We start from the raw sequence: 16,516 nt of genomic DNA, 5'->3' as shown, positions 1-16,516 counted from the left end.
ATTGTGTTGTAGTTATGTGGGGAAAAACTTTTAATAAAAGGACTTCTATACTTGTAAATAGAATTTTATGATTGTGTCATACTTTCTTTGCTGTAATATCCTTCATGATTCTTATAGAACACCCAGTAATAATATCTTACAGAAGCTTCCCCTCATGCCATTTTATTTTTATTTTAAAGAAATAAGGGGGGAGTGCCTGGGTGGCTCAGTCAGTTAAGCGTCCAACTCTTGATCTCGGCCCAGGTCACGATCTCAGAGTTCATGAGATAGAGCCCTGTGTCAGGCTCGCACTGATATCATTGGAGCCTGCTTGGGATTCTCTCTCCTCCTCTCTCTGCCCCTCCCCTGCTCATGTGCATGTGTTCTCTCTCTCTCTCTCTCTCTCTCTCTCAAAATAAACATTAAAAAATAGAAATAAGGGGGAAAAGTGGTTTAACTCTTTTTTTCTTATCTAGAAAAAATTATACTTCCATTTTTCTAAAAATTTGTTAGAAATTTACTTTACTTGGGGTGCCTGGGTGGCTCAGTCAGTTAAGCATTTGACTTCGGCCCAGGTCATGATCTCACAGTTCATGGGTTCGAGCCCTGTGTTGGGTTCTGTGCTGACAGCTTGGAGCCTGGAGCCTGCTTCAGATTCTGTCTCCTCCTCTCTCTGCCCCTCCCCCACTTGTTCTCGGTCTTTGTCTCTTAAAAATAAATATATGTTAAAAAAATAAAAAAAAAGAAATTTATTTTCTTAAACACTGTAACTGCTATAAACCCCAAATATCCTTGTTATACTGATCAAATGAAAATGCTAAAAGCAAACTTGTCCTCTAATTTTAGATTTTATATAAATTCGTAAATGTTTTCAGGATAAAGAAAAGTATACTTCAGATATTCTGGTGTAATCCAATTCAAAGTATCATCCCTGAAAGAAAGATGAATCTGAGAATCTAGGCATACTTAAAAAATGTGTGCCAGTGTTTATTTAGGATCCCTTCTATTTTATTAGAAACAGGAACAGTAATTTCACCAGCAGGAAATAATACAAGTAAGTGTAACACTCCTTTGTTGTTCATTGGAGACCTTTTGGATCCAAGGTCAGAATCCAAGTAAGAAATTATTAATAAACACCCAGTCCCTGACGATTCATTTAAGTCCTGCTCAACTAGATGAAGGCTCCCACCGGGGGGAAAAGTCGCTGTTCCTCCCAGCTGGCTTTGTGTTTCTTTCAGTGCTCTCCAGAACTTCGTAGGGGCAGTTTTGCTCTGCTTCGTCAGGCTGCTGGACAAGAGTTGATGCTCACAGCGCCGCTGACCAGGGCTGCTTTACTGAAGCTCACGGGCCGCCCGTCAATCACAAAGTGACGGATGCAGCCTGTGAAGGGTCTGCTGGGGGCCAAGCGCGGGGTCAGCAGAGACTCTGAAAAAAAGAAAGAAACGAAAACCAAGATTGCAAGTGAGGCATTCCAAGTCCAAATATTACTTGGGCAGAAATATACATAGTAACTGCTCACATCACCAAGATGATTTCCATGTCAAAAATGGAATATAATTATAATTGACTCCTTTTCTCAGGAACTTTATCTGCCTTTGAAGAAATATGAACATGTGGTAATTTTAAAGTTTTGCCATGTTTTCCCTGATCAAATTTCTGAGTAGATTTCATTTGTCTTCCAGGGCTGAAATCTACCACTTATATATAAGGCTTCAGTGTGAATTTTCAGGATCTATACTTATTTTTGTGTGATTTAATGAGAAAAGGGAAAGGAATTTTAGCTTCCACACTGTTTTTAGACTTGGTTCATGTTTCTGCTTAATTTGTGTCATCACCCTTTGCCTTTAAGCCTCCACATTTTTGCCAAGTTCATAAAATACAATGAGAAAATAATGAATTCATATAAACTAAATTTTAATTTTTCTGAGCTCAGGGTTTGAGAACTATAAACGGGATAATGATAATTAGACTAGTCTTTGTATGGGCACAGGTGCCCGGTAGAATGCCAGGGGAACCTTCTCCCCCTTATCTTAATTAGAGATCTAGAAGAAGCCTTATGCTTATTAATTGTACAGATAAAATTAAATGTGTTGGATGATAGAAGCAATATAATTTAAAGCAATTGAGAGGACTTAGAAATTTCATGGAATTAAAATCCATTTAGTCAAAGCTTATTATTATGAACAAACAGCTATGTGAGCAGTAGCAGATAAGAGACGGAAAACACTTCGAAATCACTAACTCAGGAAGGAACATAAAACAGGACAGCAAATTAAATACCATCAAGCAGCTGTAATAAGTTTTCTAAGCAGTGTAGATTAAGACTGTGCAGAAGCTTTGTACTGAAAATAAATCATGGAAATAGCATTTCATATTTAGAATAATTATCAAGTCTTAGATTTGGAAGGGGGCTGAGATCAATTCCCTTTGTCTCTAGATTAGTATGACTATATATATTCTTCAAGGCTGCTCAGCGTACTTCATCACCAGAATAAAAATGAGTGAACAGGAAAGAGTGTAAGGGGCAGAAACATCTATTTCTTCTGCCCATTTTGGAAACTAGTTTTAGAACATGCCTTTTCATTCTGCTCAAGCTTACCACCCTTGGTTTATGGGGAACATCATCTAGAGAAAATAATTCATATAGAAATTATGGTCTGCATAATTCACCACACAATTTATGGTAGGTAGTGACAACAAAGTGCCCCAGTACCCTAAGTAACTGATTAATAAAATCAACACGGTATTAAGAACAATTCCTTGGGTTAAAAGCCTGACTATGATAGAATAATGCAGGCTTTTCAGTAGAGGAACAGTCAAATCTGTGTGTATGTGTGGATCACGTTATTTTAATTAAAAATTTTTTTTAATTTAATTTTTTATTTTTTAAAATTTACATCCAAATTAGCATATAGTGCAACAATGATTTCAGGAGTAGATTCCTTAATGCCCTTTACCTATTTAGCCATTCCCCCTCCCAACAACCCCTCCTGTAACCCTCAGTTTGTTCTCCATATTTGTGAGTCTCTTCTGTTTTGTCCCCCTCCCTGTTTTTAAATTATTTTTCTTTCCTTTCCCTTATGTTCATCTGTTTTGTCTCTTAAAGTCCTCATATGAGTGAAGTCATACGATTTTTGTCTTTCTCTGACTGACTAATTTCACTTAGCATAATACCCTCCAGTTCCATCCACGTAGTTGCAAATGGCAAGATTTCATTCTTTTTGGTTGCCGAGTAATACTCCATTGTATATATATACCACATCTTCTTTATCCATTCATCCATCGATGGACATGTGGGTTCTTTCCATACTTTGGCTATTGTTGATAGTGCTGCTATAAACATGGGAGTGCATATGTCCCTTCAAAACAGCACACCTATATCCCGTGGATAAATGCCTAGTAGTGCAATTGCTGGGTCGTAGGGTAGTTCTATTTTTAGTTTTTTGAGGAATCTCCGTACTGTTTTCCAGAGTGGCTGTACCAGCTTCCATTCCCATAAATTTTTTTAATTTCTAATTTTGAGTTTTAAATTATACAATAAAATTGACTTTGGGGAATATAGTTCATTAAATGCATTAACTTTTTATTGATAGAAATAGTGTTATCAGGGTTCTGCATGATAGAAGAGAACTGGTTGGAATTCCAATAGGATTCCAAATAAGAGGTTTATTTATGCCTTAATTTCCTTTAGTTATTCTTTTTCATGCCTCGGTTTCTGATATGATTTTAGTGGAATTAATGTTGAACAGCTCAATGTGATGTAATTAATGACATTCAGCTTAAATTATAATTGCTTTCGTTCTAGCCTTGCTGGCACGTTTCCTAGATGGAATTAAAAGCTGTAATGGTGCAATGGGCTGGTGGTTAGCTCCCCCTGGCCCATTAGTTCCTGTGTGCGGGCTCCTTAGCTGAAATTTGCTGTTCATTATATGCCTCAGACAGGCTGAGTCTGGCTTCAGGTCCACCTTTCCCACCCAGCCTATGGAGCTTAGCAGCTCTTGTAGTGGGAGATGATGGCAGTGTGTAATGCTGGGATCACACTCTGAAAACAGACAAAAATCAAGGAGAAATACTTGTTTGAATGACAGAGTAAAGCACTTTGGTGCAAAGGAAAGAGCAAATACTGTCAGTTCCATGAAGGAGGGCCGTGCTTGTTTTGTCCTTCTCTGGGAGCCCAGCACAGTGCTTAGTAGACTGTAAATGTTTGTTTTGTGTTGGATGAAGTCACGGTCCCTAGCAGCAAGGAGTATACTATTGAAGTTCAACAATAGTCTGTGGTTAAGTGTTACAAAAGGGATATGCAAATTCTAGGAAGAGCAGGGCATGTGTGTGTAAGTAGAGGTCGGAGCTGAGTCCTAAAGGTCAATAAGGGGTTAAATTGGGAAAAGAGTGGGAGAAGTTGTTCCTCCAAACGTATGGGGGGGAGGGAAGCAAGAACATTTCCCTGTGTGGTATTAAAGGCCCGGAGCAAGGAGAGCATCGCTGAGCATTCAGAAAACTGTAAGTCTCAGAAGGTGTGGAGAGACCCCAGAGGCAGGGGTAAGGAGGGGCCAGAGGATCAAGGGCCTTGCTATATTTGGTGTTGCACACTCTTGGGAACGTGTGAAATATTTTAAACCATGTTGTGGTTTCCAGGAAGAAGGCAATGTACAGAAACAGAAGAATTGACACTTCTTATGTACCGCCTGCAGGAAGTTCAGTGGTGGCCTTTGCCAGAATCCCTTTGAGAACCGCGGCCCGGAGCCAGAGGAGAGGGCTGGGGAATGGAGATGGGCGCGGATAATGGACGTAAAGAAGAGGAAGGTCTCAACTCTTTCATCAGTGAGTTACTGTTATTGTCAATACTAGTATTTGAAAAATTCATGTTACAAAGCAGAGGAGTGCTTTGATGGTATGATTTTGTGACTACCCAGTGTCAGGTGCTTAATTATTTCTGTGTTTTCTCTCTCTTTTTTTTTTCCCTCTCACTCTCTGCATTAAAGTATTGCTTGCCTTTACATGGGTCAGTCTAAAATAATCTAGATAGCACACAAGGAAAAACCATGTTAAGTTTTTCCTTAAAATCTCTACCAAATTCCAGATGTAAAAGCTGGGGTTTCTCCTTCTCTCTCTCTCTCTTTAGCTTTAACATTCAGTTTTTTTCCAAGTTAGTTAAATGTGTGAAACAAACACTTTCAATAGGTCATGGTCCCTGCTCCGGAGGTTTAAAACAATTGTGGGGGGTCAATGAGAGTCCTTCTGTGACCATCCTGGATTGTACCAGCAGCAATGTTACTGATGATGTTTGCAGGATGGCAGCTGGGAACCTCTCTTTGGGACTGTCACTACATAGGGACAAAAGAACTTATGGTCTGCAGCTGTTTTCACAATTCAGACTAATCTTGGACAAGGAGAACTGTGTATTTCTCAGTAAGAAAGAACTTCTTTCTTAGTAAGGAAGGGAAGTAATTACCAGCAAACTTTTAGTCCCCCAAGATTCTCAGATCTTAGAGCAGTATTAGTAAATGGGTTTTCTTTGTGTTAGAGAAAAAAGTAGGGTGTGTGTTTCACTATGTGGATCTGAGAAACGGGAAAGAGAAAAAAAAATAACACATATAGCAAAGGGAGAGTAATATCTACAAGGTAGGAGTCTGGAGCGTAGTTCTATACTTGTTCCTATGAAAGGACATTGTATATAAAATCCTTGGAGGTGAATTAGGAAAACATATGGCTCAATAATTAATACTATAATAACAATAATGAGAACTTACTGTTTTTTGGATTTGGAAACTTGTCCCTTTTAAATAACTCTTACCTGGAACACCTCCAACAAATACAGGCTCCCTGTGATCAACTGGTTTTGGATTCAGGGGTCCAACCACGTGGTTGACTTCGGAGTCTACATCCAACTGAACCACATTTGAATCTCTAATAACTGAAATACAAGGAAAAGACCGGTCAAAAACGACACTGGAATGATTAATCTTCACACGAAAGGGACTCATTTGTAACAGCAATGGCTTATATTTGTTCCAGAATAAACCTCACACTTTCTTTTATATCACTGTAAACTTCAACGTCCAACCGAGCAATCACTGTAACATTTTCCTGTGAAAGGGAGAATATTTAGGATACTTTTTCTCCTACTTTTCTTTTGCTCCATAAATTGTGCATTATTTAAACAACCCCTTAAGACCGTTTTGGCAGTATTCAAATGTTCAAATCACGTGTGGATTCAATATATACGGTAACATGTGATTTTTTTTTTCTTGGCCACGTTTAGACTGTCATCCATTCCCTATCTTATCATATGAGTTGTAGTCTAAGTTCTCCCAAGCCATCACTCCACACATGGGAGTGTAGGCTCTCTTTACAAAGGAAGCCCAGGACACTCCGTTTTCCTCACCTGTAATTCTGTGCCATCTGCCATCACAGAGACTCTGCTTGGGTGTTACTGAGGTGGAAAAGTCTCGGATGCCATTGTTGACTTTCACTATGACCTGCAAAAGACAGGGAACATTATTATATAATTTCATCTCTCCTTCTCCTGATAAAACTAGATTTCTTAAATTCACCACATGCAAACGATTAGCTTTGCAATGTGAACACAAGGGGTCACTCTTTGGTAGGCTATAGAGAGTAAACTGTTCCTAGGAGAGGACAAAATAATGACACAGGAGAGAAGCTGGGGGAGAGGGACAAGAAGATAATAGCATAAATTCCTTTAATTTCAAAAGACGGAATGTGTTCTGCAAAGCAGGTTAAGGTATTGGTGGAGCCAGACTGCCTGGGTTCGTACCCGGTGCCCCAGTCACCTCACTCTGTGCCTCTGTTTCCTCATTTGTAAAACCTACCTCACAGAGCCACTGCAGGGCGGGGGGGGGGGGGGGCGGTTAAATGAGTTAGTCCATATGAAACATTTAGAACAGTTCCTGACACACAGTAAGTGCCATTATAAGGATTTTATCATATCTATGGTAGTTAAACTAGTATACTGGTTTAACTAGTAAACTAGTATACTAGTTTAACATAAACTAGTATATGTTTTACTAGTACCAGAATTAAAAAAAAATCAGTTCTATTAAGTTAGGGACATAAATGAAAATATGCTGCTTTTTCTTTAATATTTATTCAAACACTTTCATGAATGTTCTTTAGTCATACTTTTTAAGGATGAAAGTGGTGCTTGACTATAACAATTTTTTGATTTCTAGCAATTGAAAAGAACATATATGTTTATGTACATATATGCACATATACACATCTGGTATGCACATATATTGTAGAGAGAAAGATGCTTTAGAGTTCATTTTGACAGCTGGATATGTTTGCTTCTCTCGTTTGTTGTAAAAATGCTTTCTTTTATTACAATCTTTTAATTCCATTTTGTTGATGATTTTTTTTTTTTTTTAGCTTTGTCACATTTTCATGGCTCTTTGCTCTAATCAAATCAGTTCCCAACTATGAGTCTGAATCTGAGTACTGCCTGCATTTAAATTCCACGTATAGCTTCCCTATTGGGTTGTTTTTTTTTTTTTCCACTTAGGAAAGATTGATGAACTAATTCTGTGACATAAATCTGCTTCAGATCTAGAATCCAAGGTCAAAGGAGATGGTCTATTAAAACAACTTTTCCCACACTACCTGCCCCTTTTTCATGTGAACATTTAGGTACTCTCCGCTGACACTGTGGCCATGAACGAGGGTTCCGGAACTGCTTCTGGGACGGACTTCAAATGCAATCTCAAACTTCAGTCCAATATTGAAAGACTCATCTGTGGAGAGAAACGTTAGCTCTCAAAAGCAGCCACCTAAATTTTGCAACCATGGTGTGATTTTGTAATTATGTATTTTTATACCTGTTTTTGAAAGTTTGGCAGATTTTTCAATCGGTAAAGCAGAAAGTGGTATCTCCCATATCAGACACACGGTGGCAAGCCCCATGGGGTCCGAGATAACTAGCACCCCACTCCTGCTGGGCGGTGTGGGGTGTGTGGCTGGGGGCAGCATGTGGAAAAGGCACCATGGCTATGGGAACTCAGTGGAGGAGAAACTGATTCTGGCCAGCGGGACCACTTCACACTTCCAAGTGAGGAGGAGAAAAGAGCAACCTGGGCGGAGGAAGTGGTCTGGACATGAGTACAGAGCCTGAGACTTTTGGGGAGCCCTGTGGAGGCCAGGGTGGCTGGGCTGTCCCTTGCAAGGGTAGAGGGAGGCCTGGCGAGTGGGGAGCCCTGGGGGGGGGAGGGCGCTAGAGCTCACGCAGGGAAGGTTGCCTTTATTTTGCTCAATGGAGTGGACTTGATCAGGTCTGTATTTTTTTTATTTATTTTTTATTTTTTTTTCAACGTTTATTTATTTTTGGGACAGAGAGAGACAGAGCATGAACGGGGGAGGGGCAGAGAGAGAGGGAGACACAGAATCGGAAACAGGCTCCAGGCTCTGAGCCATCAGCCCAGAGCCCGACGCGGGGCTCGAACTCACGGACCGCGAGATCGTGACCTGGCTGAAGTTGGACGCTTAACCGACTGCGCCACCCAGGCGCCCCAGGTCTGTATTTTAAAATAAGTTTTAATAAAGGTGACTGCTACCAGGACTGCAGAGCACTTCAGAGGAAAGGAAACGTGAGAGCAGTAGAAGCAGTTAGGAGCTGCTGTTGCAGTGATGCAAGAAAATGAACTCTTTTTGAGAACGTCCGAGCTCACTCCAAGACCTGCACTTGGCTGCACTGCCATGCCTAATGTTTGCTCTATGGAATATTTGTTGGGGTGGCTTGGATGGTGATTGCATGTAGTCTGTTAGGGCTTTATGTATTTATTTTCAGAACTATCACGTTCCATCCCTCGGCACAGGTACCGACGTACTGGAGGTATACAATAAAAACTTGGTTCAGTGAATGACAGAGTAATAGGTGAGGAGACTAAAAATCCAGACATAAAATTTCTAAAGGGTGGGGATGCAGGGCAAAGGGAGGAAGCGGAACTTCCTTTGGTAGGGACAACGGGTCATGCTAAGAGGCAGCAGAGAAGGACGAGAGCAGGGTGGCTAAGAGTTGACCCAGGTTAGACCACAGAGCAGCACAGGAAATTCTAAAAGAGCCCAGATGGTCTACATCAGAGTTGTGGCAGCTGTGGAGAAGCTCTGGTCAGGGGAAGCAAACAGGGACGGACGTACATGACCGGTCTGGCATGGCAGGAGGCGAGAAAGGCGATTCTTGTGAAAAGAAGCCATTTCCTAGGGCTGAGTGAGTTTGGCATTCTGAAGTTTTAACTCTGAGCCCAAGATCCCTGTCAGCCACCTCCAGGAGAGAAGGGTTTCATGATTCATGTTCTGCGCGGAAGTCACTGTTACCTAGAACCACGTATCCTCCTTCTGTTGAAAAGTACGTTCCCATTTCCATCGGACCTTCAAAACAAGGAGTCACGCTAAATGTCTGAGATGCAGAGGTGATCGAGGCCCCGTTGAGCTGAAGATTGCTGAGGCAGCCGCTGAAACTGTAGACTGAGTTTATCTGAGAGAAGAAGACATTCCTTAAAATCTAGTTTCTCCACACTCACACGTGCACCAAAGGGAAACAAAAGGAAGGGACTCGAGTCCCGAGAGAAATGAAGCAGTTCCTCGTCGTGTTATCTTAGCTATCTGAAGGATCAGTTGTTTTCCAGGGAGTAGCTTCTCAACTTGTTCTTTGAAGCCGGGATTTTGTATTTGAGACTTTCAGCCTGCAGTAATTAGCTATGAAAGTTTTTACATACGCTATGACAAAATAAATTGCAGCTTTGGCTTTCAAATTAAATATTAGAAGGATCCTAGTTTGTTTTCCTTCAAGGATGACAGCTGGCCCAAGATCACCTGATGCTGATGAGGGCAAGCAAAATTATTTTTTTTTTAAGTTTATTTATTTTGAGAGAGAGAGAGAGAGAGAGAGAGAGAGAATGAGTTGGGGGGGGGCAGGGGGAGAGAATCCCGAGCAGGCTCCAAACTATCCGTGTGGAGCCCAAAGTGGGGCTTGAACCCACAAATCATGAGATCATAACCTGGGCCAAAGTCAGATGCTTAACCAACTGTGCCACCCAGGCGCCCCACAGCTAACAAAGTTCTTAACTGTCAAGTCTACCATGGTTAAGTAAGCAGCAGAAAGCTTGCATTTCGGGCTTCATTACCTGATCTTGTGGTTGAGCATTTATCACACCTCAGGACCTGAAACTTGGGCCACTTTGGGCAGCTGATTTTATACTGCTTTGGAAACCTTACTTTTAAAGGGATTGTCATGAAATTGGGGCTAGTTGCCTAAAATCTAATTATAACACAAGCTCCCCCCTTGTTTTGCTTTATCCACATATATTACGGAATCTTAGAAATGCATTAATCTTTTGTGCGAAAGTCAAATCTATATTTGTTAAGAAAAAAATTAGCCCTTTGATACATCCCCTTGATTGCTAAATATTTTTGTACAGGTGCAATTTTAACTTTTAAAATATAAAAATAACATGTTTTTTACTATACCCCTGCTTTTCTGCAGGAGTAACCACACTTCCTTCCATATTTACAAATTGTGTGTGCATGCGTGTCTGTGTGTATGTGTGTGTGTAGGAAACAAAAATGAAATCGTAGTTTACATAATGGCCCAATGGCCCAAAAGTTTTTTGTCACTCAATAATATATAATGGAATGACCTTCCTTCCTCCCTCCCTCTCTCTCTCTCCCTTTCTTTCTCCTTTTCTCTTTCTTTCTTTCTTTCTTTCTTTCTTTCTTTCTTTCTTTCTTTCTTTCTTTCTTTCTTTCTTTCTTTCTTTTCTTTCTCTCTTCCTAAAAGCATGGGTACTTGCTGAACAACCAACCAAGTATCTCCGTGAGGCATAACTTTTTAAGACAGCTTATATACCTCTGAAACTTTTTCATCTCCCCTCTACCATAGAATCAAAAGATCACTCCTGACTTTGTAATGCCAGAGGCAAGACAGACACCCCCTGGGACAGTCCTCACTTTGATAGCCTATATCCAGCGAAACTCCAGTTTCACTCTTGCCAGTTGGCTGATTGTAAAACGAGGGCCTAGATTAAATAATCTTCCAGTTCTAAAGGTCAGTGGCTCTACCTGGTCATGCCTAGCTTACCTGGACATTTTTCACAGCCCTTCCAGGAGCCACACCTCCTAAATAAATAGGACCCTTTATTTTCCAGGCAGCTCCAGTAGGAGGAAGACTCTCTTCTAGGACTCGGAGGCCATCAATTATCAGTCGGCCACTGCTCTTTTCCCGAATAAATATCACCTGATGGAGAGAAAGAAAAGACCACATCTCAAGTATATCCCAAGACTGGGGGGGAAAGCTGGGTTGCCTCTTCTACCTTTGGTGCTACAGTACTGTGGGAAATCTGCAGAAGTTCTTTAAAATAGTGAGGAGGGCACCTGTTGGGATGAGCACTGGGTGTTGTATGGAACCCAATTTGACGATAAAGTTCATATTAAAAAAAATGATATCATTGAGAAAAAAAAATAAAATACTGGTCCTTTCTCTGAAGGTCGAGAGTTTAGTTTTTTCCTTTAAAGCTTGATTTAAAGCGACAGGCTGAATTTCTGAATACAGTTTATACATATTTAGTAGAGTTCTCAATGAAGCTTTTCCCCGCTGACCAGCCCACTTGCTTTCTCCCTCTCTTAAACTTATTGCAATTAATTGTCATGCATCTTACATTTCTTACTCTTTCCATTACAAAACATTGATTTGCGTCAATATTTAGATAGTCTCCCAGTGGTTATTCTATCTTCCTAACTAAGCGATTTACTCTTTGCTTTGTATCTTCCACAGCTTAGCCTATAAAAGACACTCAGCAATTGCTGTTAAAATTGAGAAACTTACAGGCAGTGGGAAAGAAACAAGTGAAAATTCATTAGAAATTAAACTTCAGTTTATGTTTGCCATTGGTCCTTTGGTGAAAATAATTACACTAAAAATTACACTCATTTTAATAATATGCTTCAAGACTTTTATAAGGAATTTTAAAAAGTTTTCAAAATTGAACTCTGAGCACATGGCAATAGAATTTTAAAATGGGTATTTCTAGAGAGACCACTAGGGCATTAATGTCAGTCCATTTGACAATGGTGAATATTTGCTCATAATAATATTCTCAGCCTTCAACTCACATCATGCCACACTCCATCATTGTATTTCTCTTGGCTTCTAATCTTCAGTTTCTTGTGGCCAACATTAAACATGAAAACCAAGCGGCCGTGGGCTAAGAATAGAGTCATGAAGTCATTCTCTTCTTGATCTGAGACATAGAAAATCATCCCATGGGAGGAACGAGTTTTCAGACGAATGGAAAACTGAGATCTGGTAAAGGAAAAGAAAAAGCTTACTATCTGTAAAATGAGACTGACGGTGATCTCTAGTTTCCCACAGAAACAGAGTGTAAGGAAGAATGAGTAGCCATTCTATCAAATCCTAAGCATCATTACTTCTAATTATACCTTAGTATTAATTAATGGCTATTGGGAAAGCGTGATTAACTCAAAAAATGTAAATCTTTCCCTGCTTCTTTATACGGCAGGGCTACATTCTACATTTAAGGAAGCATTGTTTCACTTATGGATCAGAATGTGTCTTACTTTGAAAATGTGGTTGCATTGAGTTCATTCACATGGACAAAAAATGCTAGCCAGGAATGAATGTGCATATAAAAATTTGCACAGAAACAATATCATTTGTGAAATATCTAAAATACAGATTCATTTTCTATTTCCCAGTAAAAATGAATCAATAGATATCACCTGTTAAAAACAGTCACCAGAATGTGTAGGAATTAAACAAAACAAAACTTTCTAGACATTTGTCTCGAGGCCATATAGATAAGATACATTTATTAGGCTAATTTCTAGTTTGATTTAACTCTAAATTCTTCCCAATGAACATAAAATACTGATACTGCCTATTAAGGAGACAGCAAGTTAGAAGGCAATAGAGGTTTCTTTTGGAATGCATTGCTTCTATGAAGGTTTGAAAGGGATATAAGACCTATATAAGGATATTTGGGTACTAACACTAAAGAAGTCTTTATTTGTTTATTTATTTATTTTTAACGTTTTATTTATTTTTGAGACAGAGAGAGACAGAGCATGAACGGGGGAGGGGCAGAGAGAGAGGGAGACACAGAATCGGAAGCAGGCTCCAGGCTCTGAGCCATCAGCCCAGAGCCCGACGCGGGGCTCGAACTCACGGACCGCAAGACCACCTGAGCTGAAGTCGGACGCTTAACTGACTGAGCCACCCAGGCGCCCCTAAAGAAGTCTTTAAAAGTACTCAGTAACCTGGAGATTTGCAGAATACTGGGAAGAGGTGCTGGGCTTTACAGATAGCATGAGGGTTAGTGGAGATACAGTGGTTTTGTGTCTTCAGTGTCTCTCCTTATTAACCTTCCAGTAGTTCAGAGACACCCCCACTTTCAATCTGAAAGCGATTTCTATGGGGGAAGGAAGGTAATATCAAGGTTAGAAGATGAGTCATTTGAAATTTGCCCCATGTTTCTTTCTTTGATTATCTTTCTTTTTTGATAAAATGCAGCCAACTCCTAGGAGAATGCTGCCGTTTGCATCTTACTTTTGGGAAGAAAGTCACATAGAATGTCATTTATTGGGCGGCATGAATCATGTATTATGTGGCATTATTTTGATGATAAAACAATAGGATTGAGGTGGCACAGAAAGGAAAGATCGTAAGAAAAAGATGGCTATGGCAAACAAGGATGAAGTTCAGCCATAGCATTAAGTTTCTGGAAGGGACAGTGTGTTACTTTACTTTTCACCAAAATCTCCTTTTAAGTGTTCAAACTCTTGGCGGCTGTTGGCGGTCCCTCCATACTGATAGGCGTGCTCTATTGCTCTAGGACTGTTGGAAAGGTGGCAGTAGGAATCTCTTGGAGCATTCCGCTCTGGGAACTTCAGGCTGGCAGGATCCCCTGAAGGTGCATCTTTACTTTTTTCTCCCTATAAGAATAGGAAATAAATCATATTAAGGAATAAAAGTGATATACTAGCAGCAAAAGTTCATTTGTGATTTCTTTATTGTTAATCATCATCATCATCATCATCATCATCATCATCATAACAAAATAGGAAGGAAAATGTGTACTATTTGTGGATCTTCCATTCATCAAATAGTAGGCCCCTCTCTTTCCTTAAGCAAATGATAGCAGTAGCTGTGGCATTAAAAACAACAAACAACAACAACGCAGCATATTAACAAATCCAAAATTCTAGTCTGTGATGGTAAAGTAGAGCTAACCTAAAGCTACAGAGGTAACTGGCTGCAGCATTTAAATTAAATGCACATCTTAACGAATGGTGGAAAAGGGAAATATTGACAATAAAAGAATGCTGAGAGAATCGATCAATAAAGGCCTCAAATCATAGACAACGATATTTCTTTAACACACAGATTATTATTTATGCATGCTGTGCAAAAAGTTAACATACTCAGTAACACCGTCAACATATTTAAGAGCATTTTTGGTGATGAGATAGGTAGTAAACGTTTATGCGACAAGGTGTAGAGCAATACTTAAAAATTACTTTGTGCTCTTAAATTGCACTGTTGTTTTTAAAATTTAGAGCTTTGAGACTACAGGCTAATATGGAACGGTTGTCTAGTCTTAGTTCTGAAGCAAAATTAAAGTAAATGAAAATAAATCTGATCAGACATTTATTCATTTACTCCAGCAATGTTTATTGAAGACCTAATAGGTAGAAATGACCTGGAAGGAAATGAGTAATTCTGCATGCCCTCCACGGGCAGTGTGTGGTGTGGAAGAGAAAGGTGAGTGGGAAATGGCTCCTTTTTTTTTTTAAGGAACTGAAAATTGATTTGAAAAAGCAGACACTTAGATAGCAAAGTGGAAGACAGGCTGTTGCCAGATGGAAAGGACTTTAGATGACTGGCTGGAGGATGGGGTTTTGTTTTTCGGGAGCGTGGGGGTGAGTGGTCGGTGGGGGTTTGGGGACCCTCCACTCTGGTTCCTCCTTCTTTCCATTCCTATGGAGAGCATCTCGCTGTCTCAGTCTGTGCATCCACTTAGCTATGGGAAGAGAACAACTGTGAATCAACTACAGGGGTCAGCAAAGCAATGGACTATCGGACTATGACTGTCTCAAGTTACCAGCCCTGCCTTTTTCTGCTTCAGTGTGGGAACACATAGACTAGGCTCTGTCTCTTGTCAGCTGCAAAAATTAATAAACTCTGGTATATTTATATATGGCAACAAAATACTCTAAAGCCTCTGTGGATATATGCTCTGAATAATAATAATAATAATAAGTAATAAAGAAGACAAGTATAACTTAATTACTTCATTACCATATAATAGAGTCTCAGTTTACTATCCTAAAATAGCTGTATGTGTGGGGAACCTGAACCCGCTAGACTTTGACTATACTACTGTAATTTTTTTCTCTGAGGGTCTATTTCAATTCACTAAGTTTCTTTTGTTTCAGATAACAGCCAAAGTATTCGAGCTACTTAAGAAAAAGGACGGTAATGTGTTATAGGGATATAGAAGTATCTTAATACAATCCCAGAGAAGATAGTACGGTATAGCAGGGTCCTACCACAGGCAAGAATCAGGAATTGGAAAAGTAGGAGGAATCAAAATACTTCTTTTCCAAATGTTTCTGGTATCTCAGCTTTGTTTTTCTCAGACTGTCTGCTTTCGTTTTTCTTTCTCTGCAGGACAGTTTTCTGCCTTTCCTCTTTGTATAAAGCAGCTTTCTTTCTTGTGCATGATTAATATAGAGTTCTTCCATGTTTTCTATTCAATGACCAGCCTAGACAGGTGTCTCCGGGTTCTAAGTTTCTAAGGAAAGGAATCTGACAGCCCAGCTTAGTTCACATAATCTACCCTGGTCCAAACACCTACATCCAGGTAGATGAGGTCACATACCTCATATACTGGGTTGCCCTGTGTGTAGGGATCAATTCTCTGGAATGTTGGCCAATACTCCAGAATTGATGTCTGATATATAAAATCTTCATTATCGCACTAAACACCACCTGAGAAACTATGTTCCCAATTAAATTTAAAAACATAGAGATTATGAAAAATTTTCAGGGTAGAACATAGGCAGTAAGACAGGTATTCTTACGGACTCATGGGGGAGTATAAATCGCTGTTCCTTTTTTGGAAAGTAGTTTGACTTGACCCGATAAGTCTACCTCTAAGAATATTTCATAGAAGTTTATTCAGCAATAAAATCAAAGATTAATGTACCATGGTATTCACCCATAAATGAAGAAAACTAGAAAGCACTGAAGTCTATTAATGGTTAAATAAATTGTAACATATTCATAAAGTGGACTATTAGGAAGTTACTGTGAAAATAAGTTGTTATAAGCCCAAATTGCTATGAATTGGCCTTGATAAAAATTTAAACCGAAGGCCACAAACTTTTCTTGGTAGGTATTTAAGAAGCTATTGCTACAAGGGTAAATGTGAGAGAAGATTAGCAAACATTTGGCATTCTAATATAAGTGGAATCTAAAGTGCTTCTGTATCTGTTATTCTGAAGC

General features: G+C 39.6%; 1 protein-coding gene across 2 annotated transcripts in view; it reads right to left on the bottom strand.

The window, feature by feature from the left end:
• Nucleotides 1–1,061: 1,061 nt before the first annotated feature.
• The window catches only part of LAMA4 (laminin subunit alpha 4), a 143,626-nt gene continuing 128,171 nt past the window's right edge, over nucleotides 1,062–16,516 (bottom strand). For both annotated transcript variants that reach the window (XM_047102954.1, XM_047102955.1), the window contains exons 31-38: nucleotides 13,754–13,941; nucleotides 12,103–12,292; nucleotides 11,072–11,227; nucleotides 9,310–9,469; nucleotides 7,603–7,733; nucleotides 6,365–6,458; nucleotides 5,774–5,893; nucleotides 1,062–1,404 (exon numbers count right to left, since the gene is read on the bottom strand). In XM_047102954.1, coding sequence (XP_046958910.1) covers nucleotides 1,259–1,404; nucleotides 5,774–5,893; nucleotides 6,365–6,458; nucleotides 7,603–7,733; nucleotides 9,310–9,469; nucleotides 11,072–11,227; nucleotides 12,103–12,292; nucleotides 13,754–13,941 — 1,185 coding nt within the window. In that variant the 3' untranslated portion in view covers nucleotides 1,062–1,258. The remainder of the gene's footprint in view (nucleotides 1,405–5,773; nucleotides 5,894–6,364; nucleotides 6,459–7,602; nucleotides 7,734–9,309; nucleotides 9,470–11,071; nucleotides 11,228–12,102; nucleotides 12,293–13,753; nucleotides 13,942–16,516) is intronic.

Source organism: Lynx rufus, unplaced genomic scaffold, assembly GCF_022079265.1.
Source record: "Lynx rufus isolate CCGP_SWC_20201006 ecotype Redwood Valley unplaced genomic scaffold, mLynRuf1.p SCAF_6, whole genome shotgun sequence".
In the NCBI taxonomy this organism is placed as follows: Eukaryota; Metazoa; Chordata; class Mammalia; order Carnivora; family Felidae; genus Lynx; species Lynx rufus.
Note: the sequence above shows the minus strand (reverse complement) of the source record. Positions and strands in the feature narration are given on the sequence as shown.